The 27,765-nt window shown below is 43.7% G+C and overlaps 1 protein-coding gene across 5 annotated transcripts in view; it reads left to right on the forward strand.

Moving 5' to 3' along the window:
* Window positions 1-27,765, forward strand: part of foxp2 (forkhead box P2) — a 139,819-nt gene that overhangs the window by 98,724 nt on the left and 13,330 nt on the right. For 4 of the 5 annotated variants that reach the window (XM_049566430.1, XM_049566429.1, XM_049566433.1 and 1 more), the window contains 10 exons: window positions 1,868-2,005; window positions 5,156-5,245; window positions 7,867-8,047; window positions 9,232-9,517; window positions 11,878-11,982; window positions 18,969-19,056; window positions 20,849-20,932; window positions 25,486-25,696; window positions 26,702-26,805; window positions 26,961-27,062. In XM_049566430.1, the coding sequence (XP_049422387.1) occupies window positions 1,868-2,005; window positions 5,156-5,245; window positions 7,867-8,047; window positions 9,232-9,517; window positions 11,878-11,982; window positions 18,969-19,056; window positions 20,849-20,932; window positions 25,486-25,696; window positions 26,702-26,805; window positions 26,961-27,062 (1,389 nt within the window). The remainder of the gene's footprint in view (window positions 1-1,867; window positions 2,006-5,155; window positions 5,246-7,866; window positions 8,048-9,231; window positions 9,518-11,877; window positions 11,983-18,968; window positions 19,057-20,848; window positions 20,933-25,485; window positions 25,697-26,701; window positions 26,806-26,960; window positions 27,063-27,765) is intronic. The other variant, XM_049566432.1, reaches the window with a different exon arrangement.

The raw sequence follows: 27,765 nt of genomic DNA on the forward strand, positions 1-27,765 counted from the left end.
AGCTTGATTAGCTGGCGATGAGGACAGGGATGTCTTATTGGCCCCTTGACACACCATATAGGCTAGCTACTGTCATAGCAGCTCTCTGCCAAACACTGTCGCAATTAGAGTCAGTGAAGGTGCAGCTACATGTTGATATTTTAATTGTGTTTTAAAGCTTGTTTTCCAAGAATCACCATTGACAAGACGCAGCATCCAGACCTAAAAAAGGTTACATTAGTACATTGTTGTGCTAGAAGCTGATTGAATTACATTTTAAAGGTCATATAGAGGAAGAGGTGATTTCAGTCCCTTCAATCAATCTAGTGAAGCGTGTGTGTGTGTGTGTGTGTGTGTGTGTGTGTGTGTGTGTGTGTGTGTATTCACTCAAGGAGAATCAACTGGTGAGCTGCTGTGTTGTTGCAGCGTGTTGCATACTAAATCATTCACCCATGTTGATTCCATTTTCCATAATACTGCCGCAAAGTCAACAAAATTTAACATTCTTTTCACTAGAAAAGTTGTTCAATTTTTAAGCAGCCACGAGGAGCTGAAACTCAATAATATGACTGTTGGCCCACACTCCCCTGTTAGGATGTGTGCACACAATCAAAGACCGGAGAGAAACGTATCCTTTGTCTATTGATCTGCCGCCTCAGAAGTCGCTCGCGCTGCCGCCTTAGAAGAATTTGGTGGAAATACAGGATATGTATCTTTGTTTTGTTTTGGTGAAGTTCTTCCACTGCAGTTTGACAGCTCGTATTTTAATGATTATCTCCGCAAAATGACATACATTTTTCAAAATGGCATGCCGGCAGAGAGCAGGGAACAAATGTGCCTTTGGCTGCTTTTATGACAATATTAAACTTGTTCACTGCAGCAGGAATCTAGTAAAGAAACACTACACGCACACACGAGACAACGCTACACTGATACATACTGACCCTGGGTCAACTCTGACCTGCAATAGGATGCCAAGTAGCGCACCAACTTTATTGTAATTCACAATGAAAATAGATTTGAAATAAATTCAAATAAGGTACTAGAATGTATAAAAGAGACATGAAAACACCCCTGTTTACACCTGACCTGTGCAGGGCTGCTTTAACTGGCTATGTTGTGCTGGTGCAACTGGATTTGCCTCTTGGCAAAGTCGAGTGAGGACAGCAAACATCAAAAAACTGTAAACAGGCAATTAATTCATCATTGATACCAAAAAATAATATTAACGTTTGTTTACCTGGCAACTTGTCTCCTGTCATTTTGTGAAAGTGGCCCCCAGACAAAGCAAGTTTGTCCTTTTTATTCCATATTTCCCTCCCCTTCAACATAAATTATCGCTCAACCCCCTCAAGCCACGACCCCCCTCATCACGCAGATATGTCCACTTCATCACTATAGTTTTAATCAACTTTAGAGCTGTGCATTTTCACGCTGTTTCACAATAGGAGCACTGATAGGCACGCTAAAGTGGGCGAGTTCAAGGGTCCTGCTAATTAAGGTCTACGTCTATTTAAATCTCGTACTTCTCCCAGCGGGGTGGAGGCAGAGCAAAATAAGATGAGCAACACAAAGGCACAGCACCCATCTGTCCTTCAGCATCTCCTCTAGGCTGCCAAGCGTCACGGCCATGGGAGGCCTGCTCTCCCTACCTCTCAGTCACCAATTACCACACTCCCAGTAGATCCATGCCAGTGGGCCTGACGCACGTCTCTAGTGCTCTATTTTCTTCCAATTCTCTCCTTTTTTACTCCTCCCTCTGTCCACTTCACACCTGCGCTTTTATTGTTTACCCTCCTCTCCTAATTTTCTCACCCACTTTATATCTTATACCTGTCCTTTGCACCTGTTCCTCATCCCACTTTTTCTCACTTTCCTACCCATCCAGGTTCCAGTGTCAGTGGCCATGATGAGTCCCCAGGTGATCACGCCACAACAGATGCAGCAGATCCTTCAGCAGCAGGTGCTCTCCCCCCAGCAGCTCCAGGCCCTGCTCCAGCAGCAGCAGGCTGTAATGCTGCAGCAGGTACACACACATTCACGCTAAACATGCATGCACCCTTAGACAAACATTTAGGGGCAAACACTCTGGCTCATGTGAACACACGCACAACTGAATGCAGGACGTGCCCTATCAGCAGTAGGTGTAGATGCACACAGACACACAGGAGTATACATGATTACCAATATTTCTACTTTAAAGCCCATATACAGTGCTAACCACAAACTACAATCAAACTTTTACTTAGTTAAATCTTTATTTTAATCTTAAAACAGCCTCATTTGGCATTGGTGTCTGGTGTGTGTGCAAGCATACACTTATATCCCCACACAACCCTGAGTCACTCCTCTGCTCCGGTTTATCGCAGCCACCGGTCGCCCATGCCAGCTCACCACAGCCCTGTGTCCTTGACACGCTTACCAAGAGGAATCTGAAATTGACGCACTCGTTCACATCACCTCTAATTAACCGTCTCTAGTGTGTCGCTGGTTCAATTCCCTGACAAGCATCCATCAGGGACTGAGAGAGTAGGGCACAGTCGGGTTGAGCACCAGGAGCTGAATGATAGGTGATGGATGATGTAATATTTGGAATCAGCTCGAGAAAGCACACACTCGGCACAGTCTCGTGTCAGAGTTTAAATGCATTTCTCATTCATAGATTTGATTAAGGGAAGGAGAATTGTTTAATTAAGAATGTCAGTCATTCTGATTATTCCTCTTCATTAAGAGCTCTCAGACTCTGGATTTGGTTTCAGTACTATGGCGTGCCTTTGCACTGGCTTTTTCACAGCAACTAAAGGCACTTATAATTTTACACGTAACATTTTCAGCTTGCATATTTTTTGTACAGTACTATAAGGATTACATGGTCAATCTTAAAGGAGTACTTCTCCTCCCAAATGGCTATTTGTATATCACTTACTTACATTGAGTTACATTAATGGCATGAAGATAACTTTTTTTTTTATTTATTGCATGCCTCCTCAGGAAAACAAAGAATCCAAAAATATAGAAAATTCTTGATAAAGTTAAGACATAAGGGTCCACGTCCAACAACAGCAAACCTGTAGCAAACATCAGTTTAAAAGCTCTCACACAGCCGGTGCAGTTTAATCCAAATCTCATTTATCCAGTCATATGCTCAGTACTTCCCAATCATACGGTGTCTCTAAAACATTATTATTAAAAACTCTTCTGCATGAACAGTCACCAACGAGTAGTGTGCCTTCGCTGTTATGTCAAAAATGACAGCATATGACTGGATAAATAAGACTTGGCTTATACTTCAGAAGTTGTGTGAGACTTTGTAAACAGATGTTTTAATCCAGTTTTACTGCTGTTAAATTGGAGCCCTGTGACTTCAGTTCAAGAATTGTCTCTGTTTTTGGATTCTTCGTTCACAGTGGAGGCATGCAGGAAAAACAAAGTTTTCCTTACGCATTCAATGTAACATGGGTGAGTAATAGGTATACAAATTGTCATGTGGGGGGTGATGTAGTGCATGAAGACTGACCTTGTAATCCTTAAAGAACTGTAAAAACTTAGTTTCTCTCACATGCCTTTTACAGTTAACAGGGAATCCAAAAAGGCGAACATTCTTCATGGACTGAAGTAAACGGTGTCAGCGTGTAACAACAGCAAGACTAAATCAAAACATTTATGTACAAACCCTCACATGAACTTGTGCTGTATAATCCTCATTTATCTAGTTGTATGCTCAGTACTTCCCAAACACATGCATTTTCGCCAAAACGTTCCAATTTAAAACACGTCAGTACAAACACTTGAATGCACGGCCAAGTGGCGTGCATGAGCACACATATGCGTTTGAAGTCTACTCGAACAGAGCTCATACGCACGGTCATGCTCAGGCACACTCAGGGAGCACTACCCATAGGAGAAAGTGTTTTATATTGTAACGTTTTAGAGACTGGATAAATGAGACTTGGATTATACTACATGACTTTTGTGAGAGTTTGTGAACTTATGTTCTGCTACAGTTTTGCTGTTGTTAAATGTGTCCCGAATGACTTAAATTGATAAGGAATGTTCACCATTTTTTGGATTCTTCATTCACCATTGAGGCTTACAAGAAAAACAGCGTTTTCTTGTTGAATTCAACACAACAGGGGGTGAGTTATTGAAAGACAAATGATCATTTTGTGGGTGATGTATATCTTTAATAGGAAAGTTTATCATTTTGAATGGAACCTGTCATACAGGACATTTAGCACCCATAATCCTGACTCAACAGCAATCGCAGAGTCAGAACCTGTCGTCAGTCAGCACAGAGTCAAGTTATATTGTGGATTTATGTTGATTAAGTGACTACAGCAGGAGTTATGAAACATTCTCCAAGGGCTCAATATTAGTGTCTGTAAAATCATGTGGATATTTCAATGGCAGTTAGCAAAGAAGTGGACCATGCATTCCACTGGCCGACTTCATGGACTTCTCTGTCAGGGCCAAAAGCCATCTGAAGGTTATAAGAAATAAAAGTGAAATCATTGTCTAAATAGCTGTCAAAGCATGTGTGTTAAAGGAATCAGTTCAGTGTAGCGAACCTGTTCCTGAGAGGCTTTACTCTGTTTATTTCAGCCACTCCAAAGGAAGCCAGTGCACTCTGGCAGCCAAATGCGTCGTTAATATGATGAATGGTTGCCCCCTACAGAACTGTGGGACTATTAAAAGTCCATATGGAGAGGACTGCGAAAGACAGCTAGGATACAAATGCCAAAAGCAGTAGAAAATGTATTTATAATGTGCAACAGTTTGTGCATAACCAACATGTGAAGTCCAGCTGGAGCTGAAGAAGTGCAGGCCAAAGACTAAATGACTAGTTAATTGTAAGGGATTGACTTTGAGGGTTTTTGCAAGTAAATCAAATCGTATAGTTGTATATCCCCACAATGGCATACAGTCTGAGTTTTATGATGGAAAACATTTACAATAAATCATTATAAATTTGGGAGCAGTGCTGTTTCGTAGCTTATAAATACCACAGCATTATGACATCGTCTGTGATTCATTTAATGTTATTGTTTCTGTGACTGTATATGATACAGTTTAGAGATTTGTACTTAGGCAAATATGGATTTACTCATTCTCATTCTGTGTGTGTGTGTGTGTGTGTGTGTGTGTGTGTGTGTGCGTGTGTTGTGTGTGCACACAGCAACACCTGCAGGAGTTTTATAAGAAACAACAGGAGCAGCTTCATCTGCAGCTTCTCCAGCAGCAGCACCCTGGCAAGCAGGCTAAAGAGGTAGGTTCACCACAATGACACTGATAATTTTTGTGATTAAAAAAGGACACTAAAACTCTTGGATTAGAGGTTTTCAACCAGGGATCCACTGTAGAAGTGAGCCCAATGTGAGTAAAGGCCCAGACTCACCAAACTGACATCAAAGATCAAGTGGCGACAAAGGCTATCTGTTGCATTGCCTGTGTCTCAGTCAAAAAGTTGCACCTGAATATGGACTACAGCTAATGACCGACTAGCATGTACATTCTGCACCTGTGCAAGAGGAAATAACTCTCCATGGCAGCAAGTGGCGGTAGTTTGTATTCATCATTCCAAAAGGGACACCAGAAGACCGGTTTAAGACGCTGGTTAGCCAGTTAGCGCGGTAACAGCACAGCCTGATTTTGCTAAACATGCTGAATCAGATGAAAAAAAGGCCAACAAGGGCCGACTAGTGCCAATGGTGCAGGACACACCGCAAAAACTATGGCTACAGACACTCACCAACAGCCCAACATTGACTGGCGGCTGACCATCAGCTTGGTGCATCAGGGCTCTAGGTTTCATACGAGTAACTATTCTGATCATAGGTTTCACTTCCTCGACTGTTATCTCTACACTAAACTATGAACTTCTGGTCATCTGTCATATCTAACAACCAAAATTTTGTCAGATGGAGGTCCCTGCAGCCAAATCTTATCAAATAGGGATCCGTGACCCAATATGTATCAGTGTAGGGGGTCCTTGACGCAAAAAGGTTGAGAACCACCGTCTTATATAATTAGAAACGTGGGAATATTTGATTGTAATGTTTGAATCGAAGTCTGTGAATCCATTCTCATTTTGTCAGCCATGAGCAAACACTTCCTTTGGTGTTCACTTCAGATGACACATTCCTTGTTTTGTAATTGAACAAAATCAACTTGTTAATTTGTTATTACTGAGTAGACGAACTCACAAACACACACACCACTAATGAACTGTTTCAAGTGATGTTCGCACACACTATGCACTCACACATACTCACACACTCACTGATTTATAGAAAGGAGACCAGAGACAAAGGGGTCCTGCGTCCAACCCGTTAATGAACTGTTACCGCAGGCGTACAAACACGCACAAACACATGCACCACCTCTAAAGTTACAGCGTACGACGCTCATAAATCACGGTGACAGGCAGCCGGTCGACAGACATCGTTCTTTCTGGCTATCAGTGAGGAGGAGATGAGCGTGACAGCCTCAGCCACATTTGTGTTGTTGGGAGCGTCACACGGCGCCGAACCCTGAGAGGCAGTCCAGGGCCACATCCAGGCAGTACTGTATGTGTTGAAGCAGCTAAATTGATCAGTAAAAAGGCGTCACATAAACACAATGTCTTTCTGTGTGTCTCTCTCTCTGTGTGTTGCACCTCTCAGTGTCTCCTCAAGCAGCCCATTATGCTGCCCCTACAGGAAGTAGGGCTGACCTCCCCGCGGCTTTGTTTCTGTTTGGATTTGTGAATAGAGTTTTTCAGGGGACCCTGCCATCAAATATGGAATAGAAATTGCTCCCTTATTTCTCTCGAGGCGGGGGGGGGGGGGCAAACTGCTTTTCTCCATCACTCCATTATGCAGCCTGTTTTCCAGTGAGCGCATCACAAGTTTTGCTCCCCTCCTCCCCCGTCCCTCCACCTCCACCTCCATGCTTTTCCAGGTCCACCATGATATAAACACACAGAAACACGTGACTAGACTAGACTAGAAAGACTGAATATATTCCATCAAATCTAACAGTGTGCACTTCTAGCCAATTATTACCTGAGTTTTCAGATTCAAAGCTTTTGTCTCTCCAGAAAACTGGCTCCCTCTCTGACTTGTTTTACTATGGCGACTGAGTTTGATGTTTTCCATTTTGTTGTTGTTTTTGTTGTTGTTTTGCACAGGGCTTACGCAATTGCCTGTCTGGCCCAGCGATAAACAACTCTGTGAGGCAGCGAGGAGAGCAGAGAGTGGGGGTGGAAGGAGGGGGGCGTGTGCATGTGCGTGCATATGTGTGTGTTTGCACTTGTGTCTATGCATCCACACGCGTGTGATGCTGTAAATCTCTCATTCTGCCAGCTCCCTCTGGCCACATAAGCTGTAACAGACCATCAGTGAAGGCGAGACAATTAACTATCAGGGCTGGTCGAAGGGGGGGGGGGGGGGGGGGGATTATACCCGAGGCTTAGTATCATACACAATCAAAAGGCACATACACTGACGGGCTTGAGAGCTGGTATATCAGCACAGCTTTGTGTCTTGTTTGTGTGTGTGTGTGTGTGTGTGTGTGTGTGTGTGTGTGTGCTCACAGATGTGAACACACACAAAGAGGAGAAGGCAACAACACTGTGGTACAGCCCAAAAAAAAAAACAGGAGGGAAGACTAAGTGAGCACAGGCAGAGAGCGAGAGCGTGCAGAGACACAGAAGAACAGGCAGAGAGGTATAGCTAAGGTCACGGCAGAGGCGAGTGAGTGCAGACTCTCCACACACAGCAAAAACACGGCTCCGTCTCCTCTCTCCTCTCCCACTCTCTCAGTTGTTAATTCGTCTGTAATTTTCCCTCCCCTCCTCTCCTCTCCACTCCTCTCTTGCTCCTCTCTTCCTCCTCCTCCTCTCTATAGCAACAGCAGCAGCAGCAGCAGCTGGCCGCCCAGCAGCTTGTCTTCCAGCAGCAGCTCCTGCAGATGCAGCAGCTCCAGCAGCAGCAGCACCTGCTCAACATGCAGCGGCAGGGCCTGCTCTCGCTGCCCGGGCCCGCTCCCGGCCAAGCCGCCCTGCCCGGACAAACCCTGCCCCCGCCAGGTAAGAGGAAGAGGAGGGCCAGAGGAGGGGAAGCGAGGAGAGGGAGTGGGGAGGAAGAGGGAGGAAGGGGAATGTAGTCGTGTTAATCTTAAAGCACGTGACTTGCAACAGTGGTGGGTCACATGCTTCCTGTGTGTTTTGTTTGCAGGTATTAAGTGTCTGCTTTTGTCACTGTCATTGTGCCTTCCATCTCCAAGGCTGTCTGTCCCACTCCTCTTCTGTCTTTCCATCCTGCCTGTTTTTTTTTTTTTTGTTTCTCTCATTGGTATGCACCTGTGAACCCCCTGCGTTATCTCTTAAGTATGTCTGTCTGTCTGCCTTCCCCTCATTGGTATGCTCTTCCGCCATCCACTTTGTCCCTAACTCTCCACATGATCGTTTTGTTTAGTCTTCCATTCTTCCTTTCTCTCTCTCTCTCTCTCCTTGTCTTATTGTGGCTCTCTTTGTCTACCTCTGTTTCTCTCTCAGCTCTGCTCTGCCTATGTTTGTTGTTTTTTCCATCTCTGTTTCTATTCCCCCGCTCCCCTCGGCCCCCTCCTTCTTTCCCCGGTCGTTGTTGTTGTTGTTGTTGTTTACTGCCTTCACTGAGAGCCAGGGAGCGGAGAAACAGAAGAATAAAAGGACAGAGAGAGAAAGAGGTAGAGGAGAGCAAGCTCCATTTTCTTCTCCCGAGCCAAGTAAACACCTATGTTTGTTGTTTATCACCAAAATGGCGCAGACAGAAAACAACAGGCAGGGAGATGTTTATAGCGAAATCAAAGTAGTGAATATTGCCTAATTGGTTGGCAAGCTGAAAACAAGCAGTGGACAAAGCTTGTTTATCTCAGAGGGAACACGCACACATTCACTGTAATCACAGTTTTATAGTTTGTCCTCATCAAAAACATACAAATGTTTGAGACTGAGGACTAGATGAGTGAACTGATAACAGGTTAAACCTAACTGGGAACAAAAGAGGAAGAGTACACTTCATTGTATTGAGCAGTACAGCATGAGTTCAGATTGAGGTCTGCAGTGAAGCAGTGCAGGATGATAGTCTCACTGAGGGCAAGGCCTTGAGTCATGCAGCTTTATACAACTTTTATGGCTGTTGCAAAAAGTTTGCAGAGTAAAGGCTTCAGCTTTTGTCTCACAGCTGATACTAGAGTTTACATTTCTTTTCCTCTCTGTCTTGATTTCTCTAGCTGGCCTGAGCCCCGCCGAGCTCCAGCAGTTGTGGAAGGACGTGACCGGAGGCGGCAGTCACGGCATGGAGGACAACGGCATCAAACACAGCAACAGCGGCACCGGAACCAGCGGGGGTGGCGGCGGTCTCGACCTCTCCACCAACAACTCTTCCTCAACTACCTCCTCCTCCAATCCCGCCAAAGCGTCGCCGCCCATCTCTCACCATTCCATCGCCAACGGACAGTCCCCCGCCCTCAACCACAGAAGAGAGAGGGAACGGGAACGGGAAAGGGAGCGAGAGAGGTAAAACAACTGAACTGTCAAATCCACCCAGCTTTTTCTGATGCAGCGCCAAGGAAAAAAAAAAGGCAGAGAAGAAGATGAAAAGTTTACAGTTTGCTACCCTTCACACAAGCTTGTTGTTTTTGTAACACGATTCAACGCAGGAACACATCAGAACTGTGCACTCCAATCCAGTGTTTGTCCTCGTTTAAAATACCAGCATCGTTACAAGAGGGAAAACATGATGTTTTGTTTATTTGTTCAATAGTTTATTAGCGTCTTGGTAATATTCAACAACAAAAAAAGGGGGAAAAAAAAGAGCCTGTTCTCCCAGGGGACCACGTGTGCCGTTGAACGCACTTAGCTTGCACACAGATATCAAAAGCAGGGAGAGGAAGCCATGCAGGCAGACGCACTTACAACAAGCCTCTCTGGCAGGCAAGACAAGGTAACCTCCTTGTACATTAAGTATTTAGTGCTTTCTCTCTTTTTTTTCCTCTTTTGAAAATTACCTTCTTTGCTTGCTTGTCATGTAAACAGAATACGTGATGCCTTGAGTGGCGTTTCCAGGATGTTTATCCTTGTGATGGCGTCTTTTTTAAATGCACCCAGCACCAAAACACTGACTGTTCACATATCTGCCTATCTGGCCCATGCATTATTCAAAGGCTTTTCTTGGGCGATATTATAATAAGGACTTAGGATAGCGGTGTGTGTATGTGTGTGTGGATACTTGGTAGAGACTCACACTGGAGGTGGAAGTGCTGTGTAATTGGTTTAAAGTAGATGCTATCTCTCCAGTACCACTAAAAGGAGGCTTGAAAAAGATACCTTTAGAAGGAAGACAGAGAGAAAGAGAGAGGTAGGAAGGGAATGAGAAGAGAAGGAAGAAGGGGGGGGGAGAGAAAAAAAGACGTTTTATCTGCCTGTGTCCCGAGGGGTGTGTGGTGTCTCATAATGATCGAACAAGGAGTATTGTCAGGAGCACTGCTTACTAACATGCCATGGATCGATGTGGGGAAAGCCCCTCTGTAAAACACAGTGTGAGCTCTGCCAGCACTAACACACACACATACACGCACAATATTCATGGGCCACACACAGGCATGCAAGCACATAGCCATCGACCACACACATACATGCTCAGGCATAACCTATAAGCAGACAAACACACACATACTCTGTACGCAACGCACTCCCGTTCGCATTTTTGCGCACAGACAGATGCACACACCAGTGCCAAGCCTAAAGGTTAAACTGTCATCTTTAATAGGATGTGCTGTCTAGGCAGGGTCGTAACTTATTTGGGTGCCATTTGAAAAACGCCAGAGCACCCCTGCCCCCATTGTCCTCAAAGAACATAAGTTACACAGAGTATTAATCTCCTGATGAAAATTATATGGCTGTCTGGATTTTTAATGTTTACTTGAAAGCGTCCACCCCTCCTCCCCATAATGGCTTTACAAGATGGGATGGTGGCTGTGGTGGAGGCAAAGCTACAGCTCACTCTAGATTTCCACTGGGGATGTTCGCTCACACATTAGTCTACGCTGACTCTTACTTAAAGGGATAGTTCAGCCCAAAATCAAAAACATATTTTTCCTCTTAACTGTAGTGCTTTTTATCAGTCTAGATTGTTTTGGTGTGAGTTGCCAAGTATTGGAGCTATCAGTTGTAGAGATGTCTGCCTTCTCTTTAATATAATGGAACTAGATGGCACTTGGCTTGTGGTGCTCAAAGCACCAAAAAAGTACATTTGAAAAACTCAACAGCAATGTCTCTTTCCAGAAATCATGACCCAGTTACTCAAGATAATTCACAGACCTTGTTGTGAGCAGTTTCATGAAGGAACTACTTTCTCTCTACCAAACTACACCCACCAACTGTATCACTGCACAGAAGGAAGTGTGCATCTGCTGCTAGCTCACCTTGCACCACTAAGCTAGCTAACTTTACAGTGAAACTGAGGAGGACATCACTTGTGTTTACATCTCGCACTGTCAAGAGCATGAGTCTCTCATCCATGAGTAGATGCACACTTCCTTCTGCACAGTGATTTGGCTGGCAGATGCAGTTCAGCAGAGAAAAACTAGTTCCTACATGACACTGCGCTCAACAAGGTCTGTGGATTATCTTGAGTAACCAGGTCATGATTTCTGGATTTCTTTGACTCTGCCTCTCCTCCTTATAGTTGGTATTTGGACAGTTCAACTGAACTGACCTGTTTTGACCCCTCTCTTACTGATTATAACCTGACATACACAAACCTCAAGCCTCTGCAGATTCTGAGATGAACTCGAGGCTACCCTTCCCTTCTTACTCCCTCCTTCCTCATTTTTGCTGTCTTGTTTGCTTATTTTCTCTTTTTTTTTCTCCTTCAGTTCACTACATGAAGAAAGCGGAGGGACCCACCCCCTGTACGGTCACGGCGTGTGTAAGTGGCCCGGCTGCGAGAATATCTGCGAGGACTTTGGACAGTTTTTGAAGTAAGAGCACACTGCAGTGACATAGATGTCTCACTCACCTCTCCCTGTTAACACCATGTGGGATTTTGTGTGTCTGTACAAGAAGCTAATATCTATTTTATTGTGAAGCACACAAAAAGTCCTCTCCCTTTCTGCGGGTACAGAGGGGCCTAACAAAGAAAACATCACTGCCTTTCAAAGAGCGCATTTTGACCTCCCAGACAGCCAGTTGACAGGGTTCAGCTCTGGCAGCCCAGGATTCAAACCAACTCTGATCCATAACAAATCTCCTTCCTGGCATGGAAGGGCCTGATAGGTTTGTGAAAAAGCGTCAAAAAGCTAATGGCAACTCGCACGGCCGCACACTTACCTCCACAACAAAGGCCTCCATTCACTGTTGTCATGGTGCAGGCGCCAGAGCGAATTAACTCTTCATGCTCCATCAACAATTTAGTTAATTAGCTCATTTGTAATTGGCCGGCTTTGTTGCCAGGATGTTAGTGGGGGGACATCAAAGGAAGAAGGTGTTTGCAGCACTGCCGATTACAGGTTATCACATTGCCACTCACTGAGAGTCTCTCTCTCCCTCTCTCACTCTCACTATCACTCTTTCCCTGGCTCCCTGCTCTCACACAGAGAAGAAAAGAAAGGGAAAGCTTTAATTTGAATATTCTAATTAGATTTGTAATTAACTGTGAAATAACGATCTGGCGAGTGTTTTTCACGGGCTGTAAATGTCCATGTGAATTCACATAAACTATTGAAATCAGGACATTGTTCCGGCGTATTTTCCAAATTATGCATTTCTCTACAGTAGCGACTGTAATAAGTTGCAGAAAGCTAAAAAATGTACTGATACAAGAAACGAGTCCACCCATGGGGGAGCCGCTGTAGGATTTAGGTCAGGCTTTTCTTTGCTAATTCTACAGCAGCTTGTGAATTAAAGCTAAAAGGTGTATCTGTGGAATGAAATGACTCTAATAAAAATAGTGTTTACCAGTCTTTGAAAGACGCAGCCAGACATGACATTAAGCTGCATTTTCACACTCTATCAACGCATACAGTACACTCAAAGGAGCCATAATTGACGGCGATGGATTTAAATGAATCAGAGGTGAATATGTGTTCCAACTATTGCCTGACAAGTGTGTTTGCTTATCCCCTGTGGAAAATGTGCCACATACATGTCAATGTCAATATCAGTTCTCTACAGAGGACACAGTACATCCAAAGGCATCATGTAGTATAATTCTGAAAGCCACGCTTATGGAAAGCTGGTTTGCTGTGTGCGACGCATTGTCCAAGCCGGACTACATGTGCACAAGTCCAGGTGGAAGAGTTTGCCTTGCAGCTTGGGAACAAATGTGTGTGTGAGAAGGCAAGCGTGTGTCAGATTAGCAGGTTTCCTGATATCTTGTCCTGTCACCTCAGTACACTTACTTAAAGAAGACATCAGTCTATCCCTCTGCACTATACGCTCGCTTCACACGCAAACAAAACCTAAGTCTGTGTGCTCTAAGGATACTGTGTCTAGGTAGCTTAGCTCAGTTATTTAGGCGAGGGGCAGAGATGCACCGCATAAAGTGATGTGCCTGTGAATCCGGTAAGCTGGTAAGCCAATGCAAAAGGATGCATGGTTGTAAAGACAAACTGAGAGAGCGAGAAAGACAGGCGGAGAGAAAACAGGTAGATTTCAAACTTTAAAGCGAGAGCACAGGTTGGCAGACGGTATTTGTAAGAACACTTGCCAGAACATTGGCTGCTACAAAACAGAACAGTGTCTTGGTTCAGCTCCCCCCCCCCTCGTCTTAACCCCCCAACACACACACACACACACACACACACACATCCCTGCAAGTCAGAGGCTGGCTCTATACTGTAACCCAGCCAGCACATAAAAACAGGCACCAACAAAGAAGGCAGACTCGTCATCAGAACAAAGATGGCTGCTCGGTGGCGTGCCTTGGAGCAGTGATTGTCGGTGTCAGAGGGAGTTCTTTAATGTTTCCGGAGATGCCAGTCGGCTACACACACACACTGTGCGCACATACACACACACACGCAGGCACAGTTTAAACGGGGTTACATAAAGCGGGTGTCAGATTTAGATGACAGTTTAGATGTTGGTAGTTGGGAGTGGGTTACGTGTGCGGGGAGGTGGGGTAGGAGGGGGATTTGGGGGGGGGTACCCAAGTCAAGCTGGCGTCTCGTAGCTCGCTGTAGGAGCTCAGCTCAGCGGCGGTGACACGTTTAGTCATCTATTGTTTTGTTGCATGAAGAAACTTGTCAAGATCAGCATTTAATAGCTCTTCAGTGCGCTTTTAAGTGTTCTCACCTGGAAAAGGTAGCCGCGAGGTGGCTGGCACCCTGAATTAGCTCTCTGAAGTTCAAAATGAAATAATATTGCTTGGGAATGTTTCTTGAGTGGTGGGTGTTGGGGCTTGTGTGTGTGTGTGTGTGTGTGTATTTGTGTTAGTTACATGAAAAAGAGAGACAGTGAAACATAAATGCTATTAGTGCATATGCTGCAGCTATTTTTGTGGGGAGCCTTTATGGTAGACATGAAAAATAGACAGTGCAATTAATGCTTTAACATTTCACCACTTCATATGAATCATTTGCATACTTGTTCAAAGCCATGCCTGTACAAAACCTCCTACTTACTTTGTGCAGTTCTTGTATAGACCACTTCAGTTATTGATTTAAAGGGATATTATGGATTTTTTGAAGTGGGATTGTATGAAGTGCTTATCCATAGTCAGTTTGTTATCCGTAGTAAATGTCAGCTAGCACACCCCCAGTTTGGAGAAGCAGGCAGTAGTACCACCACATAAGCTAAGCAATGTACTTCTGAGGGTGGGGGTCAGCAACAAAATTATTTTAGCCACCTAAAAAAAAGTCCACCGAAAAACATCAATATCACTTTAATTGTACGCTATATTAAGAGTATTTTTACCACTTCACCTTTCCATCAGACAGCCTGTTTCGACGGGGAAGCCATTAGCAGCTTCAGTTCCCCATTTATGCTCTCATCAAAGCCGCCAGACTCCATTGAGAAAAAACGTTATTTTAGCTCACTGAACACAGAAGCTGCTGGTCCACCACTGCTTTGATCAGTTAGTTAGTTTGTGTTATAGTGTGACTTTGGTGAATCCAAACTGACCCTTGAAAATGCTTGAGTCACAGAGCAATACATACAAAGTCACTGAACGAGGCAGTGGTAGACCAGCAGCTCCTGTGTTCAGCAATGTTAAATTGCTGTTTTTCTCAATGGAGTTTGGCTTTCAAGAGAGCGATATAACAGCTTCGATTCCCAGACGGAAATTATTGTTTGACATTAAGGTAAGGCAGTGAAAACGCTCTCAATATAGCGTACACGCAAACTGATATTGATTTTTTTTAGGTGGCTAAAAAAAAATTGTTGCTGACTCGTCCACAGAATTAGATTGCTTAGCTTCCATATCGGACTCCAGCCTGCTTCTCTAAACTGGGGGCGTGACATCTACTGTATGTAATTTACTTTCTATGGATAAGTACCTCATACAGCCCCACTTCAAAAAATCTGAACTATCCCTTTAAATCATTCCTGATTTCAAGCTTTAAAGAAGAACAAACATGATTATATTATATCCAGTGTGATGTTTCTTCTCATGTCTCGTCCCCCCAACTTTGCCCTTTCACCTCAAATATCAATATCCTCCCACCTTGATAAGATACAGTCTTATCTACACATAAACAGATACTTGCTCCCACACACACACACACACACACACACACACACACACACTTAACTCTTCCACTCTCTGTCACCCATCTGCTCTCCTTATTACTGGCAGGAAGGCAGGCTCCATGTTAAAATGGCAAGCTCAGCCGCCAACGTGAACGCTGGTGTCTGTAACCCACTGCTAATTAAACCCACAAGGCAGCAGCCAAGTGTCTTCGTCTCTATATAATGTACACACACACACACACATACACATACACACACTGTGGAGGCAGGCAGGCCCCTGGCCCCTGGATAGCTGAGCTCCCCTCTACCCCTCCACATGTCTGCTGCAGTGTGACAAGACCTTTAAAACGGAGGGCATTACTTATGCACCACCACCATGGGGAGAGTGTGTGTGTGCGTGTGTGTGTTTGCATGCTTGTGTATATGCACTTGTTTATGCATTCCACTAGGTGCTTTCTTTGTATATGTGTGTACATTAGTCTGACTTAATTTAATATTGGTGTGTGTTTGTGTGTCACGTGCACATTAGTGGGCCTAACTTGCCGCTCTCTGCTGGGCCTATGTAGCCCCTGATAATACACACACACAATTAGCAGAAGTGTATCATCCATATATGCTGGCTTGAGTAGATTTATTATTGGGCCCTTAGTGGACGTTGATGGCCTATACATATTAATATACACAGCTGTGGGGCAAAACCTTTGAGATGTTTTGTTAGGGAGAGGAGAGAAACGGCAGCATCCAGTAAACAAAAAAAGAAATCTTTATCAATGTCTGTGTCTCACCTCTCCCTCCCCCCTCGCCCTCTCCTTATCCCTCCCTTTGTCTCTTTATTTGCTCTGATTTCTCCACGTTTGCCACATCTCTCAATCTCCATTTCCATGCCTTCTTCCCCTGATCTCACATGGCCTTCATCACATGAGTAATTCCCTCTTCAAGGCAGAAATCAATGCTCCTCTGAAATGAGGCATGAACAGTAAACATAAACAGGAGCCAGGCCTGACAGTGTGACATGTATCCTCCACGTCAACGTTTAAATGATTGCAGTTAAGATGAGTCACTCTGACTCTGTATTTCTGTTTACTATTGTTGTTCATTTTCACCTACAGGTCATTTAGATTTGTTTATAATCACAACAACCAAAAGGCAGCAAGGATCAGAGCTACAGCGTAATGACAATTTTCTTATGAGTATAAAAGATAGAAATAATTTAAGAGAGAAGGGATGGAGGGAGATAAAATAGGAGATGCTAGTAAGAGGGTTTTTTTGTAATTAAAGAAGAGGAGAGAGAGCCACAAAGTACTTTTTTGCCCACATCTCAGTAAATAAGGTGTTCTTTCATTATTGTTTTCAGTCTGCCCGTCTGTGTCCCCCATCCTCCTCCTCCTTTTTGTCTTTGTGTGGCATTATTAATGCACAGTAGGACATGCTGCCATTTGAATATTTCATAAATGCATGTAGTAATCTAGCTGTAATCGCCTTGCTAACTGGCCAGCGGTAGAAGGCGTGTGTGTGTGTGTGGAGGAAGAGCAAGTCCTGTTGACAGGCCTTGGCACAAACACGCACAAACACGCATTGACAAAATACAAGAAAAACAAGCTGCTTGTCGATGAGAGGCAAACTTGATAAAGATTCCCCCCCCCCCCCATTTTTTTTGTAATGAGGTATCTTCAGGGACAGCGAGCAGCCCGCTCTGTGCTTTTGAAGCAGCTGTAATTCATGACACACGCCATACATCAAGTGCATAAGATAGCATTATGGGCAGTGAAATGAAAAGGGTATTTGCAACATTAGTTCCCTCATCCTGCGAGGGACGTGATTAAATGATTAATGTAATGCCCCCTTTTTGCATGCGCATTCTGAAACAGCAATTAGGCACAGGGCTGGAGAAATCCACCAGTTCGTCCCTCCCCTCGCCGCTATCCCTCATCCATCCCACTCCCCACCCCTCCTTCCTCTAATGCTACCTCATTCTTGATTTATAATGAAAAAAAAATATCCCAAGCATTAGACCTGAAATGGTTACAAAAGTATAAGCAGGGATGAGATGGAATGGTTTTTTAAATGCTCGCAGTGTAATTGAAAGGTACAGAGCTATTGTGATTACAAATGTTCTATTCAGCTTTTGATTGGCAGGCCAAGAGAAGCCGGCTCAATGAGTTCTTGTTTTGCACATTGCAGATAAACAAGAAGTGAGGGGTTTGGAAGAGAATAGAGGAATATGTGTTGGGGAGTGTGCATTTCTGTGTGTGTGTGTGTGTGTGTGTGTGTGTGTGTGTGTGTGTGTGTGTGTGCGCCAATCAGTGTTTGTGCAAGTTCATGATAATGTAAGCGAGTGTGTGTGTTCTTAGATAAAGCCAGAGACAGAGAGAGAGAGAGATATTTTGTACTCCCTCTAATGCACTGGAGGCAGCGCTGTAAATGATCATTGAAGGGTCTGCAAGCTAACCTATAATTACTGGAGATAAAGTGGCAGCTCTGGCATTTCATAAGCATGCCTCCTCAAAGCTTGCTTTGTGAGTTTGTCACCAATGATCATTTAGATAGAGGCTCATTACCCAGCATCACAACACTTTAGAAACCCCTTTTCGCCCCATATTTGTGTGCGTGTGTGTGTGTGTGTGTGTGTGTGTGTATCTGCATATGTGTGCTTTACCAGGAATAAAGGTCTATCTTAATGGCGAGGCTCTTTTGTGTCCTACAGACGAAATCCAATCAAGACAAAAACCCTCATTGACTGTTATGGCTGTCTGGCTGCCTTTTTCTTCTAATGAGGCGAACACACCAGATACATTTAATATGTCTGCAGCGGGATAATGCACCTTCAGTTGAAGAGCTGCTTTTGTGTGTCAAATGTTGCCGGTGTTAAATTGTGTGTATTGTTTTCGGTAAACGAAGGAGACAAAGCCGTTCTGCTGGGCTAGCATCTTTTATTCTCTGCAGAAAGCAGCGCTCAGGGTGGCACTGAAGTTAGCCATCTAAACTGGCGCAGGCCTATTGTCATGTTAAACATGGCACCACACACCGTCATGTTACTTCTAATTACCTCATTTCAGAGCAGAACAATGGTGCCTAACAGTATCCTATAGATGATTGTCCCAGTATAGAAATATTATCATGAAAACAAAACAGTGGTGAAGATGATACTGTAATTATCATCCTCCACAATTTTGATCATGGTGAAAATGAGGATTTCTGCTGTCTTTGACATGTCTCATAGTAGTAAAAGATGGTGAGTAACATCTCTCTCTGTCTGTCTGTGTCCTCCCACCTCCAGGCACTTAAACAGCGAACATGCCCTCGATGATCGGAGCACAGCCCAGTGTAGAGTCCAAATGCAAGTCGTACAGCAGCTGGAAATACAAGTAAGTTTCCTGTCAAGTAAGAAAGAGCGAAAACTCTCCTCGGTGTAGAGTTGGAACAAAAAGCCTCATATATTGTTACATTTTCACCATTGTCAACTTCTGCCGTAACTCATTTCTCATTCAAGTTACTTATCATCCAGTCAAAACAAAAATTTTTTGAAAGTTACGTGAGTGAGAGAAAGGCCATACTGCGGTCCGCTTAATACTCCCAGACAAGCAGGACCTGCTGAATTCAACAAAGCCACTAAACAAAGGAATCCTCAGGTCTTACAACGAAAGCCATTATGGCTGTTTTAATTGAATTAAGCGTGTGCTTTATTTTCTCTGCTTTCTTTTTCTTTCTTTTTTTTCCTTCCTCCTCTTTTTCTTTCCAATTAATTGCGAGCGCATCTCTCCCGGTCTGCTGTGTTAATTAACTGCACTTTGCACCTGAAGAAAGCTCAAAAGGAGGGAACTATTTTCAGTAGGTGGAGCGTGACCTTATTAAGAAGTCATGCTGGCTAGATAATGAGAGCGCTGATTGAGCGACATTATTACTCAGCACTGCCGACAAGCGCCCATCTTCCTTTAGAAACAAATAGATACGTATGTTTTAAAGTAGGCTCGAACAAAGTGCCAGCTGGAAATCTTCAGTCTGCCAGTTGAAACCAGGCCAGTGTACTCTGCACAGTCGCATCTTTTGGGTCAGATGTAAAGTCATTGTTAATAAAATGAGATCAACGCTGTGACAATATTAGGAATATGATAGCAAAAGTGTGCATCATAGTGTTCTCTCCCTTCGCCCTTGCTCTCTACCAGAATCTTAAGGCCTGCTTGAAGCCAAGCATTTCCTCCCGCCTAGTTATTTTCTGGTCTGATAAACAGTTTGCATCTAATTGTTAGGCATCTGGTCTTAAAAGTAAATAAATTCTGTTGGCATGTTTTAAAAAAAGGATTTATGTTATTTATTTCATTTTCTGTGTTTTGTTTTTCATTCAAACACAAAGCTATTGAAGCTTGCTCTTTACAGTGTGACCAATTACAGTGGTGCACTTGTGTTATCTGTCCTGTCTCTTCTCTTTTCTGCCTTTCTCTTTCACTCCCACCATCCCTCTCTTTCTCTTCTTCTTTTTTTTTTTTCCACGGGAGCCGTCACTAGTAATGAGGCCCAGCTCTGTGTATGTGTGCACCTCTGTGTGTGTGCACGCCTACTTGCTTGTCTGTTTCCCTGTGTGTTTGCTTCATGTGTGTGTATATTAAGGGGGTGTGTGTGTTGGGGGGGTTGTTGAGGCTTTCACATGGTCCAGTCCCTGTCACTCCCTGTGAATTAGATTGATGATAGGCGATGGCTGGGGCCACTAACTGGACCAGGGAGGCGGGGCCGCCTGGCACCCTGTTTGGAAGACCCCTTCACCTCTCAGCAGCTGCTGGCTGCGCTCCATCCCCCTAACAGTGTCCACAGGACTTTGAGCAGACACTCAGGACCACCTAATTTATGGCCCAACTAGCTTGTTACTGTCAGAGTCTCGCTGACCTAAATTTTGCTATTGACAAAAAGATGAAATGCTATTTGTTTTGCCTGACCTGTCTGCACCCTCTCCTTCCCCCCAGCCGCTCGGATTCTCCTTACATCACCAGCAGAGCTTTTCCTCACTCGCTTCACATGAAACCTTTTTTTTATCTGTCTGTCTTCTCACTCTGCCACTCCAATCTCATGTCTCATATTCTTTATTCTCATCCCTTTGTCTCCTTTTTTTGCACTCCTCTCCTCTAATCTACTCTAATGTACTCTCTTCTTCTCCTCTCTTAACAGCTTTCTAAAGAACGTGAGCGTCTTCAGGCGATGATGGCCCACTTGCACATGCGGCCCTCGGAACCCAAGTCATCTCCCAAACCAGTGAGTGCATATTGCTCCGGCTACCGTAAACAGGCCCCCCACACAGAAAATGAAACAGTTTAACCAGCCGGCAGTTGTGCCGAGTGAGTGACAGAAGATGAAAGGGGGGAATGGGATTTGTAATACCGAGTTATATCTGCTCCTTATCAGGTATTGTGCGGCGTGAGAGGACAATAGAGTTTGGAAGTGTATTAGACAGCAGAGCGGCAGAGTCCTTGGCTAAAATGCAGGGTCATTTCTTTGTGATAGATATAATAGCCAAAACAACCTGTTGGCTGCTGATGACTGTTTGGCTCAGTGGCCGCAGCGGCACTCCAACATGGAATGAGAGAGGAGAAGATATGTCATTTTAACAACAAACACCTGAAAATTACAGCTGAGTGGTGAAGATGGTGTGATGTTGACATAAATACCCGCAGGGCTGCTGAAATTGGTCACAGAAAAAAAAAATATAAAACCCAAAATTGTGAAAGGGGTCATAGAAGACGGAAAATGATGTCATTCTGCGTTTTTCTTTCTGTCGCCTTTTACTTTTTGATTGATTATAAATGCATTTCTCCCAACCCAGCATTTGAATTTAATATTACGATGATACATTTTTGCAAACATTATTTCTTCCCAGTTTTGGACGTTTTGAAATATGTGAGAGCAAAATATTGTTAGCGTGTTCATGCTGCTTAGTAAGTGCCTACTTTCAATAGAATAATTTTCCTCATCACCTCTCATCATAGAATGTAGATAATCACAAGATAGCATAATTATCCCATAATTCCATCAGGAATCAAACTCCCTTTTTATTATTCAATCTCTCTCTCTCTCTCTCTCTCTCTCTCTCTCTCTCTCTCTCTTTCCTTCTCTCTCTCTGTAGCTTTTTTTTTTTTAATCTTCAAAACTCCAGCAGCTTGGTTCCATCTCGTCCAATAAAGAATTTGCAGCCTATAATCCATGCCTGAATATGAATGAATGATGCTAATGAAGTATTGCATTACATAAAGCACACATGAAAGAGCAGCTAATTGCATTTGATGGTGGGGGCAATTCAGACGGAATTCTTAAACGAACAGTTAAGTCCTCAGTTTTAAGGCTCCCCCGTTTTTTGTTGTTGTTTTTTTTTGTAAGGGGAGATAAGATAAAGATTCTGTGCAGGCAACAAATATGCATGTGTGTGTAGATTGATGGATGGATTTCAAATGGCAGCCTGGATTTACACTCAGTAGAATCACAGGAGCAGGATAGAAGCAGCCAAGACATTTGATAAATATGAATAGTCCATGTTAGCCTATCGGGGCTGGAAGTAAGTCCTATTTTTTCATTAGCGAGGCCCACGAAAGAACCAGTGCCAGACGAATACAAGACACCGGTGCACTGTCTCCAATATGACCCCATTTATTCTCTGAATTGCACTTCATTAAATGCTACCTTTTGGCCATGTCATGGATGGATGAGAATCAAAGTTAGCAAGGCTGCAAGTTCTGAATAATAAGATCTCTCTCTCTCTCTTTCTCTCTTTCTCCCTCTTGCTCTCAACCTTGGGTGTGTATTCAGATGAGTGAGGGGTGACAAAGTGCTCACTCCTCCATCCGTTTGACTGTAATCAATTCTATTTTGAAAAAAAAATGGGATTGCACGCCTGCAAACATGTCACGCTTGTTGCCATGTCTCGTAGGTGAAGAGGCGGCAAAAAAGGACAGGAAATTATGTTTTAACATTATAAATATACATGCCCATACACACACATGAAAGGCATTTATTTTGAATTTAGTTTGCATATTTTGTGGTGTTTCCTGCCGTACAGTGTGTGAGTGTGTTGAGGGAAAGGCTGGTGGTATTTCACAGCTCAGTGTCTGGTTTGGGTGCAGGGTGTAGCAGGATGCAGGGAATGAACACATTACACAAACACAGTTAAGAAGAAAACCACTTTGAGTTAATTTGCACATGACATACTTCCATGAAATGAATTAATAATAGTGGTCAAGTGTGTGTTTGTGTTATGGGCTGTCCTTCATAAGGCTTTAGTTAGATGATGTATGAACTGACTGTGTGGTATCAATCAGCCCCACTGATATCAACATGTATATATCCTCATTCTCTGCACTCAGCAGAGGCCTGTACAGTACATGCAGCCAGCCCTTGTCCCAGCCCATCACTGTAGCAGCTCATTACAGCTAAGTGGGCATATAATTATCATCTGAAAACCCCTACATCCACCGGAGTCTCTCAAACTTGACATTTTATCGTATTTATCAACACACGCCACAAATGACCGCCAATACCTTCTCCTCAGCCCTCGCCCCTCCATCTCTCAGCGCCTTCGGCCCCACATTCCCTCCCTTCTTTCAAGTCGGTTTTAATTCAAACTCTCGCACCGAATGCATTCCACTTGTAGACTCACAATTAAGGCAATTTGGTTTGAATATGTAACGATGTCATTACCATTCCAACTAAATTAGCGCAGAGACTAAAAGGTCAGTTAGGAATTTTCCAGTCGGTTAGAGCCTCTCACATGAGATTTGGGAAGCAAACGCAAAAGTGGTGGAGAAGCCGGACGATTAGCGAGCACAGTTGGCATTCGTGCCAGAGGTGACGAGCACTCTCTGGTCCCTAATGTTGAAGGAGTGGAGGAGACAAAGACAGAGTGAATGCGAGTGTGTCTGGAGTCAGCATAACTGTACACGCAGGGTTTTTTCACTTGTCTTCTCAACCTTAGGGAAAGAACAGAACTTTTACCACTTGTGATACAAGGAGGAATCATCTGCAGCTGTAATAGTGACTTCCAGTTGTTTTGTTGATGATGTTTTATCACTTTGATCAGAATTAGTCTACTATGAATAAGCAGTTAACTGTTTATCACTCTCCGCTGCACATTTACTGGTTCCACTTAAAGTAGAAGGACTCATGGCTGAGGTGGAGTTAGGGTTTGGCAATATGATGGTATATACTGTGTGATGACTGAAATGTGTCCATCAGTAGAGATTGGGCAAAAGTGTTTCCACCACAGGCGCTTTATTAGGGGTGGACTATGTAGCAAACCAGGGTTGCATTCTTGCCTGATTTTGCAAATGCTGTTGCCTCACAAGGTAACTTATCTGGGCAGACATGTTCTCAGGAACCTTAAAGGAATACTCCACCTGCAAAATAATCATTTGTTCATCAGTTACTCACCATGTTACCTTAAATTTGTGAAGAAAACATTGTTTTTCTTGCATGCCTCCATGGTGAACGAAGAATCCAAAAAAGGTTAATATTCTTCATGAATTGAAGTCATTGGGGACTGCATTTAACGACAGCAAAACTACATCAAAATATCCATTTACAAACCTTTACACAACTTGTGCAGTATAATACAAGTCTCATTTGTACAGCTGCATGCTCAGTTCTTCTGAACACATGCGTTTTGCCAAAACGTTATGGACATTTATGTGTGTATGAGCTCCGCTTGAGCAGACTTTAAATGCATACATGTGCCCAGGGACACTATTCGGCTGTGCAGGAGACTGTTTGTAGTGATGTGTACTGCAGGAGTTGTGTAAGTGTTTGTAAATGGATGATTTGATATAGTTTGGCTGTCATTAAAAGCTGCACCCATTTACTTCAGTTCATGAAGATTGTACGCCTTTTTGGATTCCCTGTCACTGTGGAGGCACGCAAGAGAAACAAAGTTTTCTTCACAAATTCAAGGTAACACAGGATGAGTAATTAACATACAGATGGTCATGTTGCGGGTGTAGCATTCCTTTAAAGTTCCCATTTTGAAAGAATTTTAGTTTCACTGTTTTCAGGCTGAATTGTTGTCTCACATAAGGCAGTTCTTTGTTTGTATGGAAGTTGCAAACAAAAGAAGAAAATAATCTTAAATGCGATGAAGTAGAGCATGGTTATTTTAAACCATTTCTTCACTGAATTCACAGAAAAATAACTGTATTGTGATATATTTACCATTACTGTGATGTAAAACTACCAATACAAATAATAATAATGGAAGATTTGGGCCATTTCGCCCGCTCTTACTTGGAGTTGCTGCCAATATCTTTTATAAGCCCACAATACAAAGTTCAGTTCATAATGTCATGAGTTGGGTTGGGGTTCTGGACCAGGGTCAGACAACCTCTGTATCCCAGTTCAGACCGACAGCAAACAAGGTTTTACCAGCTCATTGCCTCAGTGTGAAAGGATTATGGGTTGTTGTAGTGGGGGAGATAGAGAAGGAGGGAGGCAGGAAGGGAGGGAGGGAGTGATAAATAGAGAGATAAAGAGAGATGGGGCCGGGATAACACGGAGGCTGATCGTTGGATAATCTTGAACAGCGTGCTCTAATTAGAATTCTTATGATACAATTTGGTGGTTGTAATTAGTGGAGATGGGCTGGCTCCTCTCCACGAGCCTTGTTAGTGGAAACACAGCTGTGTTAGAGAGGAGGAGAGCAGACACTCGGCTCTGTCAGAGAAACCACAAAATAATGCCTTCCTCTCTCCCTCCCTCCCTCCCTCCTCCCTGCTACTCGTATCTGTCTCTTTCCCCGCTCTCCACCCACAATCCGTCTTCCTCCGCCCCAGCTCAACTTGGTGTCCAGCGTCACCATGTCGAAGAACTTGCCCTCGGCATCACCCCCCAACTTACCTCAGACCCCCACCACACCCACAGCACCTATCACACCCATGGCCGCCATGCCCCAGGTGCCGTCAGTACTGGGAGGAGCGAACGTGCCCAGCATGGGAGCCATGCGTAGACGCCACTCGGACAAATACTCCATGCCTCTGTCGTCAGGTAGGACCAACTACTCAGCACTGCACATGACACAGACACACACATGTTGGGTCAGCAGCACAGCTCATCTTCAAGCAGATCTCTTCACAACATGACAGTGTTTATTGTGAGGAAATTCACCTCCTAAATTGAGTGCTGCACACATACACTGATAAATAAAGACATTAAGCTATTAGATTTTAATGTAGCTTACAGTCTGGTCTGTTTTTGAATCATATCGTGGATTAAAATTCAACTAAAAATTTGTTGACTTAACACAGATTTCTCCCTTTAAAACTGAATTTCCATTCATATTTAATGACACTATATTGTTGTAATTTCAAATTACATGTGATGCCTCAGCCCTGAACACTGCACTATTAATAGTACTCAACCCATAATGGTATTCTGGTACTTTTTTTTAACACACACACACACACACACACACACACACACACACACACGTGAACACTGACAGAAACACACACACACACAACCACAGAGGCTTGTTGGTCTTACCAATGTGAGACGTCTGGTGGGTTTATAAAAGCAAGCCTGTGTTTAATCACTCTATATGTAAATAGACAAGAACTTCCTCTGTGCATAAATATTACATGAATGTTAATTAAGTTCAAATAATGGTGCAAAAATACAATATTTATTACATTAAGACATTCCATGTGTTAAGCTTTGCATTTTAAACGGTCCGTCTTTGATGTTTATATTTACTCTCTCTGTGTTTAGTGTGAAGACACATAAATTATTCAACTTCACCCTAACTAACTACACGGATCTCATTTTATGGATGTATTAGTGTTTAAGATCTCTCACGAGAGAGATTAATTAAAAATGCATTTTGTTAGACATAGAAAATGCTGATTTGATGTGCCCCCTCTAACCCCCCACCCCCCACCCCTATCCTCTTTGTCCCCCCCCTCCTCCCCTCTTTCTCTCCCCCCTTTTAATTTGATGAAACCTTGAGTAAATTCAATACCTAAAGGAATAAAAATTTACCAATTATTTCAGGTGGTGACACAGTATTTATTTTTCCAGAGATTGCCCCAAACTACGAGTTTTATAAGAACGCAGATGTCAGACCGCCATTTACTTATGCAACCCTCATAAGACAGGTGAGTGGGAAATAAATTAACTTTGCCTGATTAGATTAAAATTAATTGCTGCATGAATCATGGCAGCTCTCGCAATCCGTTGGTGTGTGTGTATGTGTGTGTGTCAGTTACGTGGTCTCGTTAGTAAACCATTATTTGATGTCATCTCATTTCAGGCTATCATGGACTCTGCCGACATGCAGTTAACGCTTAATGAAATCTACAGCTGGTTCACACGCACGTTCGCCTACTTCAGACGCAATGCTGCAACTTGGAAGGTAACCTTGATGAACCTTCGGCCCCCGCGCAACCCTCCACCTCCACTTCCACCTCGCTGCGCCCTTTCACTCCTCTTACAGTAAAGACTACTCCTTCCTCTAGCTGGAGTCAGAAACCTTTAGAAAGCATATATTTACCCAGCAGTGAGTGATTCACACTCCTCTCCCCTTCTTTCTAACCTTCCTCTTGAATAGAGCCCATTCTTCCCTTTTATTTATTTTTTCCGCCATTCCGCCTTTTCTGTTTGGAAATGACAGCCGAAGGAATTATTCTGCCTCAGATATCGTTTTCTAATTTGGTGCAATTAATAGCGGAGGCTTGGCGCGGAGAGGAGAGGGCTGTGATGCACTAATTATACAGCAGCCACTCCATCATCAGCACCTTTTGTTAAGAGAGACACCCCACCTCCTACTCCTGAAACCACCTTCTCTCGCATATCATTGGTTAATTAGGACGAAAGATGGCTGTTTGCCTGTTAACCAGCTCTCAGCTGTTTGAAGGGGGGGCAGGCCAGAGATGCATGCTCTCAGGCGCTCCCATGTACAAACACATAAACTGTGTCTAAGAGAGGGGTTAAGGGTGTGTTCACGTGGAACTAAAGCAGGGAGGACAGTGAGAATTGGCCTGTCATGAAGGGAGCGCTCTTTATTTACCCACACAAAAGGGCCCATTTGTATATCTGTCCCTACAACTTTATTGTCC

Source organism: Epinephelus fuscoguttatus, linkage group LG22 (assembly GCF_011397635.1).
Source record: "Epinephelus fuscoguttatus linkage group LG22, E.fuscoguttatus.final_Chr_v1".
Classification (NCBI taxonomy): Eukaryota; Metazoa; Chordata; class Actinopteri; order Perciformes; family Serranidae; genus Epinephelus; species Epinephelus fuscoguttatus.